This window comes from Phycodurus eques, chromosome 13, assembly GCF_024500275.1.
Source record: "Phycodurus eques isolate BA_2022a chromosome 13, UOR_Pequ_1.1, whole genome shotgun sequence".
NCBI classification, from domain to species: domain Eukaryota; kingdom Metazoa; phylum Chordata; class Actinopteri; order Syngnathiformes; family Syngnathidae; genus Phycodurus; species Phycodurus eques.
In genome coordinates, this window is record NC_084537.1 from 9,394,650 (window position 1) to 9,408,191 (window position 13,542).

A 13,542-nucleotide genomic window follows, 5' to 3' on the forward strand; every position below is an offset into this window, starting at 1 on the left:
ATTTCAAATTCGTCCTCACATGCCCAGCTAACTGGCTCCTAATGAAGTCGCCATTTTCTGATTGGTTGGTCAGAGCAAAACTGGAGTGCCTGGAGAAAACCCACGCAGGCACGGGGAGAACATGCAAACTCCACACAGGTGGGGCTGGGGATTGAACCCAGGTCCTCAGAACTGTGAGGCTGATGCTCTAACCAGTCGGCCACTGACTGTTTTTTTGTTTGTGTTTTTTTAAAATCAATGCATAAAATAAAGGGAACTACGACCCTAGTGAGGATTAGCGGTACAGAAAATGGATGGATGGATAAAAATGCATCGCAGTTCTAAATGCAATAGTCCAAACTACATTTCCCAGAATGCCCTGGTGTATCTGGCTCGTGTGACGTCAAATGCTCAGTCGGAGTTAAAATTGTTGTTACTCGGTCTCTGGGTTTATTTAAATCTTTCCTACCTCAAATAATGACTTGTCCTGTCCATCACTCAGGTATGACGTCTAACTCTTCGTTAAAAATTTAATTAATGCAATAGAATTCAACTCAATCTTGTAGAACGGTCACAAGTTGACAATGGAGTATTTCCTGATTTATGACCTATATATTTTATGTGCCATCTAAAAAGTATAAAACGGGTGAAATGTGTTTTAATTAATTTTTTTAGAATGTTCAACGCAAACGAGAACTCGCTCGTATTGGCACTTGAGAAAACGTTTCAAGTAGCGTCCCCCTGACACCATTTAAGTTGGTGTCACACTTCTGAACTCATTAGGAGCTCCTTTAAAATGTGTTCGGCGTCATTCGCGTTCGTTTGAGGTTGAGAATTGTGATTTACACGTTAAAATTAGCACAAGAGTAACCTCGTTTGTCAGGTCAGCGCAACCTCTTCACCATTCTTCTTCTTCTCCACGACAGAATTGATTTCACGTGATGGGGAGCCGCCACCTGCTGGATTATGAGGCGCATTGCATTCATTCGCTGCAGCGCTCTGCTTATTTTTATTTATTTATTTTTCATTTAAATTTTAGCTGCTGGAGAAAAATAACCTGTTGATTAAACTATAAAATAGCCATAATTACATTAGTTTTCGTGCTCTATTAAGTATATTTAAAAACATCAAAATGACAGTAGCCACAGTTTCCTTATTTCTTTAGCCAATATTTGATGCCACTCATAGGCAAGAAATAATTGGAAACCTCAAGGTTTGCAATTGCAAAGGAGTATTAAGGTCCCCATTGTGAAAACGAAAATACACTAAGAGATTTAAGTCATACTTGTGACTTTATTCCTGTAATGCTGGCAACCAGTTCCGGGTGTACCCCGCCTCCTGCCCGACGACAGCTGGGATGGGCTCCGGCACGCCCGCGACCCTAGTGAGGAGAAGCGGCTCAGAAAATGGATGGATGGATGCTCTTACTTTGTTCCCGAAAATAAATGACTGTGCAGTTTGTATGTGAATACACATTCATTGCACAGCAGTATGTGCAAAATGAAAAAAACAAAAAAAGAATCATCCTGACACCTGACAAATAAACTTGAATTAATCAATAAAATCAATTACTTGGCAAGTAAGCTTCACAGTACTCTACGAGTGAATATTAATTGTGACAATTTATTCCCCGGAACCTGTATTTAACCATATGTTGCATTGTTTGTATTTAGCAGAGATGAACCCCGCCATCCTGCCTCTAGACTGGCTTTTGGGTACCTGGCAGTCTGACGAACCAGGGGAGGGCTGCTTTCCTACCATCAAACCTTTCCGTTACTTGGAGACGCTTCAGTTCAGCCATGTCGGGCAGCCTGTCGTTAACTTCACGTCGGTTTTCCACTTCTGCAGTTATGAAGTGGAACCACTTACTGACTCATTTCTCTTGTTTTGGTGCTTTTTAGGTTCAACGCTTTCCACGCAGACTCCAAGAAGCCGCTGCACCGGGAGTGCGGCTTCATCCGGATGCAGCCGGAAACCAACAAAGTGGCTTTTGTTGTGGCGCAGAACTCGGGTATTTGATGGCTTTTGATGTTGTATCGCCAATGTTGCATCAAGCATCAGAAAAATAAATGCACATACTAATATCGTCATAATCATAGTTCAGTGGTGCCTTCAATTTGTCCTGCAACTGCTCTCGTACATCAAAACCCACATATCGCCAATAATATTTCCCCATTGAAATTATGTAATTAACCAGTCCCACTCCTTTTGGTGTGCGTGCCTCCCCCACTGGGGGGAGTATAATACATATGGACATACTACTTGTAGATATCATTATGAAACGCAGAATACTACTGCCACAACTAAACTGCAGGTTTTGTTTTTTTTGCAGAGGATAAAGTACAATAGCATATTAGGGTCACCTAGTGACAGGGAAAAAAAATCTGGATTTTCTGTTTTCTTTTTTTAATTATTATTTCATTTATTTATTTAGTTTTTGCAATAATGAATGTCCTTATTGTTACGTTAAATGTCGTTACTGGTTTTTTGTGTACCTTATTTAGCTGTCACATCTATTGTTGATTTATGTTGTATTTATTTTTTTAATTTTTTTTTATCAATCCATCCATTTTCTTAGCCGCTTCTCCTCACTAGGGTCACGGGCGTGCTGGAGCCTATCCCAGCTATCATCGGGCAAGATGCGGGGTACACCCTGAACTGGTTGCCAGCCAATCACAGGGCACATACAAGCAAACAACCATTTGCACTCACATTCACACCTACGGGCAATTTAGAGTTATCAATTAACCTACCATGCATGTTTTTGGGATGTGGGAGGAAACCGGAGTGCCCAGAGAAAACCCACGCAGGCACGGGGAGAACATGCAAACTCCACACAGGTGGGGCCGGGGATTGAACCCCAGTCCTCAGAACTGTGAGGCAGACGCTCTAACCAGTCGGGTCGCCGTGCCGCCTTTTTAAAAAATAAACCATTAATTTACTTCGCCTGAAAGAATGACGTTATGGTGAATTCCTCTACCAGAACGTGCCGAACAGGGTGTTAACTGTTAAAAGATCATAAGAACTATCTACACATTAGCAATAATGGCGTGAGACACGTTTACATAATAAATATAAAATTAAGGTGTTCAACATTAAGATGTCCATCCATTTTCTGTACCCCTTATTATGGGGAGAACATGCAAACTCCACACATGCCAGGCCGGATTAGAACTGTGAGGCAGTTGTGATAACCAGTCGTCCACCGTGGCGCCCATTAATATGTCACCGATCATATTTACCTGTAGTAAAGCACTAAGTTGCACACACTTGGCAAACCAACAAAATGTCTGTGTTCCGGTGCAGGTCTGGTGGAGATTGAGGAGGGCGAGCTTCTAGGCCAGCAGCTGAACCTGCATAGCCATGCCATCGCCAGAATCTCCTTCGCCAAGAAGCCTCACGTAAAGGAGGTACTACACCGATACATTGCATTCTCTTATAGTTTCCTCTTGGCTGTTATTTGTATTGTTAACACAGCCATCCGAATCACTTTTTTTCTTTCAGATTTCACGGGTGTTTCAGCTCCGTGCAGACGGGAGACTGGAGCAGAGGGTTTCCATGGCAACAGACAGCCAGCCACTGATGGAGCACTTGCGCATCGCCTACGTCCGCTCGTCTTGAAGCAAAAACAAAAAAAGTCAAATGATTCACAGGAAGTCCATATGGTTTGTGGTGTTATTTTTAACTCGAAGGGGTTATGTTACATCATCTTTGAAGGAAAATCATAAAAATCTGAAATCTTTGAAATCTGTTGATTTGCTATCTGCAGAGTTTTTTTGCACTTGTTTACAGTCAAACTTATGTAGCACTGATGAATGTACACTATATGATAAATTCCACATGGATATTATTTAGGGACACAGTGGGTTTATTCTGATGTGTCTTATGTGTTAGGTGTCTGTATGTTCTCAGCTGTACCAAAAAATAAAAAAAAAATGTAACCACTGTAATAACTAACAGATACCTGTGGGTGGCAGCTTTTGAGTAGAAGATAAAGATTAGGGTGTGAATTTCAGTTTGTCCCATTGATGAGGGAGGGAATGCCAACATGCCAACAAATTTAAAAGATTTTGCACATTTGTCATTAAGTGAACATGGTATAGTCCACAAGCTGTACACATATAATGCAACACACATTTTTAAAATTGTTTACATTTCATTTTGTTTTGTTATCAGTTTATTTGTGTAAAGACAAAATATGTGGTGAATTCCAAAACAATGAGCTTTTTGAGAAAACATCCAAGGGTCCTGTTGATGCATTCATTCAAAATTAAGAATCATGAAACAAATATTATTAAACTATTACATTTTCAACAGGGTAAGTTGTAATTGCTACCAAGTACATTTCCAAGGTCCTCTTCCCGAATAAGGACAATAAAAGAAAAGAAAATGGATGAAACATGAAGGTATAATGCAGGGGTGTCCGCATTTCATTCTTATATTTTTAACAACAAATCAAATTTGAAATCAAAAGTCATAGAAGATATTGACACCCAAATTCAAACAGTTGGGTTCAGTTTATGTTAAGGGATTTGGTGAAAACAAATGTTTGTAATATATGTAAAAAGTGAATAAAAAAATACTAATGGTACAGATATTCTGCCAAAATGAAAAGAACAAATCCATTCAGTAAGAAAGATGACATAGACGCACTTGATTTGCTTTGATGGGCCACAAAAAAAATTATGTAGCTGGCTGGATCAGGCCCACGGGCCTTGAGTTTGACACCTGTGACATAATACTTTCAAGGTTTTCATTTGTCCCATTTTAATAAAGACGAATGAATAGAAAAATAAATATATTTGCAGGATTGTATCATTTATTGCAGAAAAAAATCTTGCACATGAATGAACATTTTAAGAGAAAAAAAAAACAAGCATGTCACGCAATCATTCTGAAGAGATTCTCTTGTACCTGTTTCGCTATACACTGCAATTGCTTCAATTGTTTCCAAAATAAAATAAATAATCTATGTACACATTTAAAAGTAAAGGAAAACACCATGAACATGTGCATGTGAAGTCCTCTTCAGCCCTTTAAAAAAAAAAAAAAAAAAAGCATCCCAGCATTCATGGTGAATGTGAAATCTGCACTTTTAATCTAAAAGGACCCAAGACGCTTGCACTGAAGCAATTAGACAAAACCAGGGAGACATAATATTGAAGTTCTCTCATGAGTAAAGTCCTGAGCGAAATCTTTCACTGCTAATCTCACCTGTACCAGTGTGAGAAAATGCAAATGTTCCATCACCTTGCATGTCTTGTGACTAGACTTTGGATGAAGTCCAATCCCGTGTGACATAAGGGAACGATGCTGAGGAAACATTCTTTGATGGCCACCCAACAGCTCTCGGCTCTCAGCCCAGCAAGCTCGAGCAAAAAGTGTGAAAGGTCCCCGCGAGTGTCTTTTGTATGTGTCGTATGGTGGGATAAAAGATTCCGGCGGTGGTCATGCTTCCTTCATGATGTACACGTACATGGAGGTGAGGTAGTATCGCAGGGAATCCAGGGCGGAGGACAGCCAGCGGTGTTCAGGGAAAAGGTCTTTTCTCACCACACAATTGGTCAGTTCCACCTACAGGAGGTAAACAGAAAAGAGACATTTAGGAAAAGTAGTCTATTCTATAATTATGCCAGTGGCGTCGCTAGGGCTTCAGTCCCCCTAAAAACTTGTCAAGCCGCCCAGAAAATATTTGGTGGTATGCGTTTTTGGCTACAGTTTGTAGTTCTAGCCTCCTCAAAATCAATCATCAATCTCCAACCCCCCTTAAAAACGTCAAAACCTAGCGACGCTTATGAATTTTGCAGATGTGGTTACATATACAGTTTTCATACGATTAGGTTTACAACTATTTTTTTTGTCTAAATTTTGTCGGCCAGTTTTAGTACTAAAAAATCCATGACTCACCCATTAATTTCTCAGAAATGATGCAAATTGCATCATGCAATACCCACACAGGCCATGCAGGATTTGAACCCGGGTCCTCAGAACTGTGAGGCGGATGTGCTAACCAGTCGCAAGTGCAATTCAGCTTTGCATACCATTGTCCGATTTATTGTCACATGAAGACAACACTTATCTAACTCCCATCGGTGTAATAAAGGACGGATATTTGAGGAAATGTAAAATAAACTCATACATTTTGGTAGTAAAAGCATGGCTACACACCCATCCTCCGCGTCTCTTGAGCCACTGAGCCAGGTACTTGCGGACAAACTGGCCCAGACTGTCCACGATGATGTGAACCGTGCTAGCGTGTCCTTGCCTGACGCAGTCCACGGCCAGGGCGCCGGCCACCGCGTACATGGACACCACCTTGCCCCACGTTATGCCTGCACCGCGAACAACACACATTACTGTATGTTAGCTTTCAATAACAAGTCAAAAACATATTCATCAACACTGCGTTAACCCTGCTGACCATTTTGCATTTTGGAATATCCAACCTCTGCTCTTTAAATGCACAGTCCTGCCTTGACTTAGGAGTTTAATTTGTCCTGAGACCACGCTCGTAACTCAAAATATTTGCATCGTAAATCATCTTTCCCCATTGAAATGAATGGAAATGCCATCAATCGGTTACAGAACCCCAAAAAGGGAAAAAGTCGGGGAAAAATAGCACTCTATAATATAAATAATAATTGTACTTTTAAAAACATACTGTTATGATCAAATTAAATAGACTTGGCATCTGGATTTCCTTAAACTGTGGCTGTGTAATAATAAACTGTCCAGTTGCGATCTAGGTTGCCGCGTGGTAAAACACAACATGTCAGTTTCCTGTTTAATAAAACACTGGCCACATTGGACTTTGTTCTGGTAATTATACTGGACAACGTGTCAACAAATTGGAGCTGATAAGAGATTGCCATTAAACTGAACGTTCCATTACACTGTATGGAAAACTGGGGTAATTCCTATATTTATAGTGACGACAGAAAGTGAACACAACCCTGTTATACGTCGTTTCTAGATGCAGTTGGCTTGTTGTTGTTGTTGTTAGCAGCCAGAGAGAGACGACTATACTAATGACATTAACCTCCTTCAGGGTACACTTGCATCATCATCTCCTGATGCTGACCCACAATGGCCATCTATAAACGGGCCGGGGGCCCTGAGCACTGAGCCTGAGGCGAGCTTAAACGGGATAAGTGTCTGTGGACGGTGTCAGAGCTCAGAGAAGCCGGCCGAGAATAGAGACGAGATTGTCGGGGATAAAGCGAGCGAGCGAGGCGGAAATGAGATAGCCACGAGGAACGGCCAATGCAGGAAACCGCATGCTCGTTAAAAATATACAGTACTCACGTTTTTACAGGCCTGTAATATTTGTTGCATTGTTTTTCTTAAAATTGGTGAATTAAAAAAAAATATATATAAATATTTATATTATATATATATAATATATATATATATATTATTTTTGTTTTAATGTAGTTCATATCATATTTTTTTAATCATGTATTGTACATAATAAACTACAAATATTAAATATAAACTATTTTAGATATATTTTTATTAAATATTAGGTGAATAAACTATAATGTAATTCTAAATCAATACAATTATAATTAGTAAAATAAACATATACATCATATGTATTTGTTTTGTTTATTTAGCCATTTTTTCCTTAAACGGCCCATGCCATCAATTTTAATTTTGTTATCATCTTTGATGTGTTTTTTATTTATTTATTATTATTATTTTTTTTATTTTTTTTTAAATCAGATCAGCTGAAATTGCCCAGGATGCCCTTTTTCAAGCTATTCGAGTTGCTCTTTTGCGCCTGCCATTTGAAACATGACTTTATGACACGTAAATAAAGTCTGGCCTGATTAGATCCCCGATCGTCTCAATTTGAATATGCAAAACAGGAATGCTGTGATTGGCCGTTGGCGATATCTCGGCAGCCAAGCGCTCATAGCGACTACTCGTTCGGATCATTCGATGTGGGGTCTTACCATCATCGTCAAGCAGAATTCAACAAGCGCTGGATTGTTGGCCCACTATTAGGGAACGTGAGCGGAAATGACAGTGGGTGACTCGCAACTCCACAGAGGGACGTGGGTGCAAACAAAAGAGGAATATTCTTTAAGGGGAACGTCCTGGCCCCATTCTCTCGCTTACGCACATTTTGCCAACAATGACCGCAAGCTTCGCTATTTAATCCCCAGTTACATTACAAACAGTATTGCGGAGTATTTAATTACACCTAACGAGATTGCGTAATTTAATTACAAATTGTATGTAATTGTAATGCATTACAATACTGGAAGAAAATTTTTAATTAAATTAGAATGGCTTTTGGAAAATTCCATGATTACAATTTTTGTTACATTTGAAAAATAGCTGCATAAACTTTTTTTTTTTTTTTCATATCACTTTCTAAAGCCAACACTTGTGATTGGCTCTCTCTGGTCATATGCCATTCTGTAATAGTCTCAAACAATAAAACATTTTCCAAATATGACCTTGAAGCGCCACCTTTGTGGTGCAATCTATTAGATTTTTGAAAAGGTTAGAGTCACAGTTACACTTTTGAACACATACAAGAACACTGACTTTTGAACAGATTCATCTTTATAACTTTGGCCTTTTTTATGGAATATTCAATTATCTGAGGTGTCATATGAAGCGATAGTCTAAATTGTGCACATTTGTCATTAGGTCAAAATGGTTTTTTTCCGCATGCTGTACACATATAATGAAACAAAAACACTTTTTATATGATCTATTTACATTTCATCTTGTTTTGTTATCAGTTTATAATTTGGGTAAAGAACAAAAACAATAATGATCTATGGTTTTAATCCACTTTATTAGAAATCCTCCTCCTCATATTCCAACACGTTGCTCACCTTTATTAGCCATTGAAATAGTTACACTACTATTAGATTTTCAACAGGGTAACTTGTAGTTCTGATCAACATTTACCATACTATACAGAATACATTTGTTTTTGTCTTAATAAGTAATGGTAATAAATTCCAATTAGAAATGAAATAAATATGAATAAAATTGACAATTTTACATATGTACATTTAAAAAGATGTTTTGAAATGATTGTTAATAAACCAGTTATTTAAAATATATTTATTAATGTCTATGTATTTATCTACTAAAATAATTTGATCTTTTTTAATGTAAATAAAATACTTGAAACGCTAACACAATAGAATAAGATGAACAAATCAATATATTGAATGTTTTATTTTATTAATTGGTTGATAAATGACAATTCAATTAATGAAAAATAAAGTCGATAACAATTTTAGCTGTTTTTCCTAATATTGGTTTATTCATTCTTCTTCTTCTTTTCACTTCGACTTGTCCCTTTAGGGGTCGCCACAGCGCGTCATCCTTTTCCATGTAAGCCTATCTATCTCCTGCATCCTCCTCTCGAACACCAACTGCCATCATGTCGTCCCTCACGACATCCATCAACCTTCTCTTTGGTCTTCCTCGAGCTATCTTGCCTGGCAGCTCCATCCTCATCATCCTTCTACCAATATACTCACTATTTCTCCTCTGGACGTGTCCAAACCATCGAAGTCTCCTCTCTCTAACTTTGTCTCTAAAACATCGAACCTTGGCTGTCCCTCTGATGAGCTCATTTCTAATTTCTATCCAGCCTGGTCACTCCGAGAGCGAACCTCAACATCTTCATTTCCGCCACCTCCAACTCTGCTTCCTGTTGTCTCTTCAGTGCCACTGTCTCGAATCCGTACATCATGGCTGGCCTCACCACTGTTTTATAAACTTTGCCCTTCATCCTAGCAGAGACTCTTCTGTCCCATAAATTAAATAATTAGTAAAAATCCATATTTTTTTATTAATTAATATTTTGTTACATAAGTAAATGGGTTATAAATACAACTTTGAATTGACCATGTTTTTTTGTTCCCCCCCCCCCCCCATCCAAATGAACTAACATATTTTTACTTTTTTTTTTTTTTTTCTTGAAACACCTCTACAAATGACATTGCCCTGACTCACACAGTACAGCATGTGGTCGATACCCACAGTAGACACAATTGTCGTCACTGAAACTAATCCATGTACTTTAGAGAACACTATCATCCTTTTGTGGATCATAAACTCGTGGCAGCTGAGCCAAAATGTTATGAAACTAACCTAGAAGAAATCAAGCGTATGACTATTTGTTTTTCTATTCATAGCCACGTCTCAAAGGCTCCCAGAAGTTCAGTAAGTTTGTTGGAAGAATCCCATGCCAGCCGTCTCTCAATCCACATCCTTGCGGTCACCTCCCAAAAAAGGCAAAAGGAGCGGAGATATATTTAAAAACTTTCCTGGCATACAGACATGGTCAACACACCAGGGGCCAGGATACTGGAATAGGTTAGAATATATGTAAAACAATGTGTGGTTTTATAAAATGGATAATTATGTTTTTATGGGATGATTCAGTATGGCAAAATATAATGCCACCATCAAGTACAAAATGTTTTTATTACAAATAGTATTATTAAAGGAAATGTATGACTTTTAATCTAAAAAATATTCTTGTAAATCACAACATTAATCTGGTAAATGCACCTTGAAAATATCACTTTTTGCTGAATATATTACTTTATCTTTGAAAATTGTATGACTATTCTTGTAATATGACTTATCTTGAAAATAGATCAATCTTTTATTCAAAAAATACACAGCATTTTTCTTGAAGATACTATATTTCTTAATTCATTTTAATCTTGAATAGGGAACTTTTTATTTCAGAAATACAATTTCTGGAAAATATACAACTAGTCTCGTAATAGTACGACTTTTCATCTCGAAAATACACTACTTTTTGTCTCAAAAGAATGACTTTTTTCTCAACTTTTCTTGGAAAATGAATGACTATTCTCTGAAAATTATGGGTTTAATCTCCAAAATACGACTTTTTTTTGCGGACCAAACTCTGACTCCGGTCGTACAGGACCCCCCCTGAGGGGCACGGTCGAACACCTACTCCAAGTCGACAAAACACATGTAGACTGGTTGGACGAACTCCCATGCACCTTGTAATATTACAACTTTAATATATATATATATATATATATATATATATATATATATATATATATATATATATATATATATATATATATATATATATAGTGGTGGCTTTTTTTTTTTTTTTCCTCCTAATGTAAAAATCTAATCACACACTTATCGGTTGGCCTCAACATCAAACAAATGTTGTCCACATTTCATCATAATGACAAATGTAACAGAAAACCCCCACGCACGGCTTGTCTATTGATGTTAAAAATTGTTTTGTACAACACAACACAACACAACCCAACACAACACAACACCGCCGTATAGAGTAGGTGAGCTGGATTTTCACTTGGAGGGGTGCGGCCTTTTGAAAAAGGGCATTTTGTAGGTGAAAGCCCGAAGGCATTCGCTGCGTCAGACGTGGGTTGGGCTCAACACGTCAAGACATGAAACGTGCGCTCTCAACACGCACTTCTCTAACTGTTGGATCAATGCGGTATGACTTGCTTACTAGCTGTTAATCTATTTAGAATCGATTCAAGACATTATTAGCTACCAGAGGTGGGTAGAGTAGACACATTTTGTACTCAAGTAAGAGTACTGTTACTTTAGAATAATCTGGCAAGTAAAAGTAAAAATTAGTCATCCAAATATTTACTTGAGTAAGAAAGTACTCAATGAAAAAAACGGTCTTCGTCTCTTTCCGGCGCTGTGACGTCACACGAGCCAAACATTCCGTTCATTCGGCGTTGTGCGCTTTTGGTCCATGCTGTTGTTCGCGTCCTTGTGTATTTTTTGTCGTATGATTTAACTGTGTCACGATGGTTTGTTGTGTGGCATTTGGTTGCACAAATGGTTCAGGCAGTGGCAAGGTTTTTTTTGGCTTTCCAAGCGAAAAAGCAATACGTGACCAGTGGCTAGTGGAAAGTCACTTGACAGGGGAAGAAATGTGGTCAGCTATGGGTGCCTAGCAAACATTCCAAACTCTGTGCCGATCACTTGGAACCGGCGTGTTTTGAGAAAGCATTGGATACACAGGTGTAGTGAGGCAGAGGCTGAAACCAGATGCAGTTCCAACTATTTGTCCTACGGCCATCGGGACCTCAACCGGCAGCAAGAGAACTAAATCTCGCAGCCGCCACGATGCACCAGCGAAGCGGTGCAGACAAGAGGTGAGCATTTCCTTGTATGCCACGTCACTGAAACATATATGAATATATAATGCGTATAGTCGTGCTAAAAAATATTGGCACCCCTGGGGTGGCATTATTTCAAGCCATGACTGTATAAAAATACATTGTTTTGACATAGCGTCACATCAACCGAGTGGCCACTCTCATTTTCGGTTGTACAGCTGCTACTTGGCTGCTTCGTCGTCGTCCGACCTCCTGATTGGCTCAAACATGTATGCTTTGACGATGGCAAGTTCAGTTGGGTGCTCCTGTACGTCGAAATCCTCCTCCTCCTCATATTCCAACACGTTGCTCACCATCGCGTATAGAGTGTAGCGCGCTGTGTTTGTCAATTGCAACGTCACTTCTGGAAGCCCTTGCGGTGGATAGAGTAACCACGCCCCGGTGTTCGGGGAGAACTCAATATATGTCATAAACACCTCATTTTTAGCTAAACTACGGTTGAAAACTTGCTGGAAGTTACGTGCATGTATTACATAACATATAAACAATGCAAATATGAATTTTAACTGACCCCATAACATCTTTGTCATCTGACCTTTAAACAACACCTTCACGTGGTACGACTGTACCTGTGGAGAAGATCTCTGTGGCTACGCCGATGAAAGCGTCTGAAACCATGGTCTCCATGGCAACGGAAATGTTGAGCTGGCGGGCCACGTTCCTGTACAAGCTGGGAAGGATGCGTTCCAGCTCGTCACCTAGGCAACGCGCACAACGCACAAATCATCACCGCACTCACACGCACACATTCACGTTTCAAATGTTGCATGTTGCGTCATAAAATATAAACGCTGGAAATTTTTATGATAAAAATTGTATATTTGAGATTTTTAAAAATTATAATTTCAAGATTTGTCGTAGCATGATGAAAATAAAGTATATTTTTTTCAAGAAAGTGTTGCATATCATCATATTTGCATACTTAAAAATAATACAACTGTAAGAATAAAACTGTAATTTACAAGAATAAAATTTTATATTTTCAAGATTTAAATCTTAAAACTCCGAGTGAAGTTGGATATTTTTTAGATTAAAATTGTCAAAACTACGAGAATGAAGTTATACAAAAATATTTGAATATAGGTGAGTAAAGTCGTATATTTTCTTGATTCAAATTGTAATATTACGAGAATAAAATTATAATTGTATATTTGAAAATGAGAAAAAGTTGTATTCAAGAAAAAGGTTGTTTTCAGCAGATAAAAATTTCATTTTTTTTAGTAAACAAGTCATTGTGGAAGAATGTTTTTTCACGTCGTCATCATATTTCAAGAATATATTTTTTTTTTTCAAGAAAGAAAATTTATATTTTTGACATAAAAATTTTGAAGAATAAAATTGTAATTGGAGAAAAAAAGTCAAA

At 38.2% G+C, this 13,542-nt stretch overlaps 2 protein-coding genes across 5 annotated transcripts in view; one reads left to right on the forward strand and one right to left on the reverse strand.

Annotated features, from left to right (window-relative positions):
* The first annotated feature begins 373 nt into the window (after positions 1–373).
* Positions 374–4,667, forward strand: thap4 (THAP domain containing 4). 3 transcript variants are annotated; one of them, XM_061694695.1, is made up of 6 exons: positions 400–481; positions 906–1,558; positions 1,653–1,806; positions 1,881–1,990; positions 3,286–3,389; positions 3,484–4,667. In XM_061694695.1, exons 3-6 carry the CDS (start codon positions 1,658–1,660, stop codon positions 3,598–3,600), a joined length of 480 nt encoding a protein of 159 aa, XP_061550679.1. In that variant the 5' UTR covers positions 400–481; positions 906–1,558; positions 1,653–1,657; the 3' UTR covers positions 3,601–4,667. The 3 variants fall into 3 exon arrangements, with proteins under 3 accessions (XP_061550677.1, XP_061550678.1, XP_061550679.1); XM_061694693.1 differs by lacking the exon at positions 906–1,558 and having other exon boundaries at positions 374–481; XM_061694694.1 differs by lacking the exon at positions 906–1,558 and having other exon boundaries at positions 374–481; positions 1,656–1,806; positions 3,484–4,665.
* Positions 4,118–13,542, reverse strand: part of bokb (BCL2 family apoptosis regulator BOK b) — a 13,653-nt gene continuing 4,228 nt past the window's right edge. For both annotated transcript variants that reach the window (XM_061694691.1, XM_061694690.1), the window contains 3 exons: positions 12,749–12,877; positions 6,148–6,311; positions 4,118–5,553 (listed from right to left, as the gene is read on the reverse strand). In XM_061694691.1, the coding sequence (XP_061550675.1) occupies positions 5,428–5,553; positions 6,148–6,311; positions 12,749–12,877 (419 nt within the window). In that variant the 3' untranslated portion in view covers positions 4,118–5,427. The remainder of the gene's footprint in view (positions 5,554–6,147; positions 6,312–12,748; positions 12,878–13,542) is intronic.

What these genes read in the sequence shown, in the direction of transcription:
- thap4 (XM_061694693.1), top strand. Translation starts at nt 457, where the DNA reads ATGACTTGTCCTGTCCATCACTCAG. An exon ending in TGTTGTGGCGCAGAACTCGG is followed by an intron (nt 1,991 to 3,285) that starts GTATTTGATGGC and finishes GTTCCGGTGCAG; the next exon opens with GTCTGGTGGAGATTGAGGAG. An exon ending in AGAAGCCTCACGTAAAGGAG is followed by an intron (nt 3,390 to 3,483) that starts GTACTACACCGA and finishes TTTTTCTTTCAG; the next exon opens with ATTTCACGGGTGTTTCAGCT.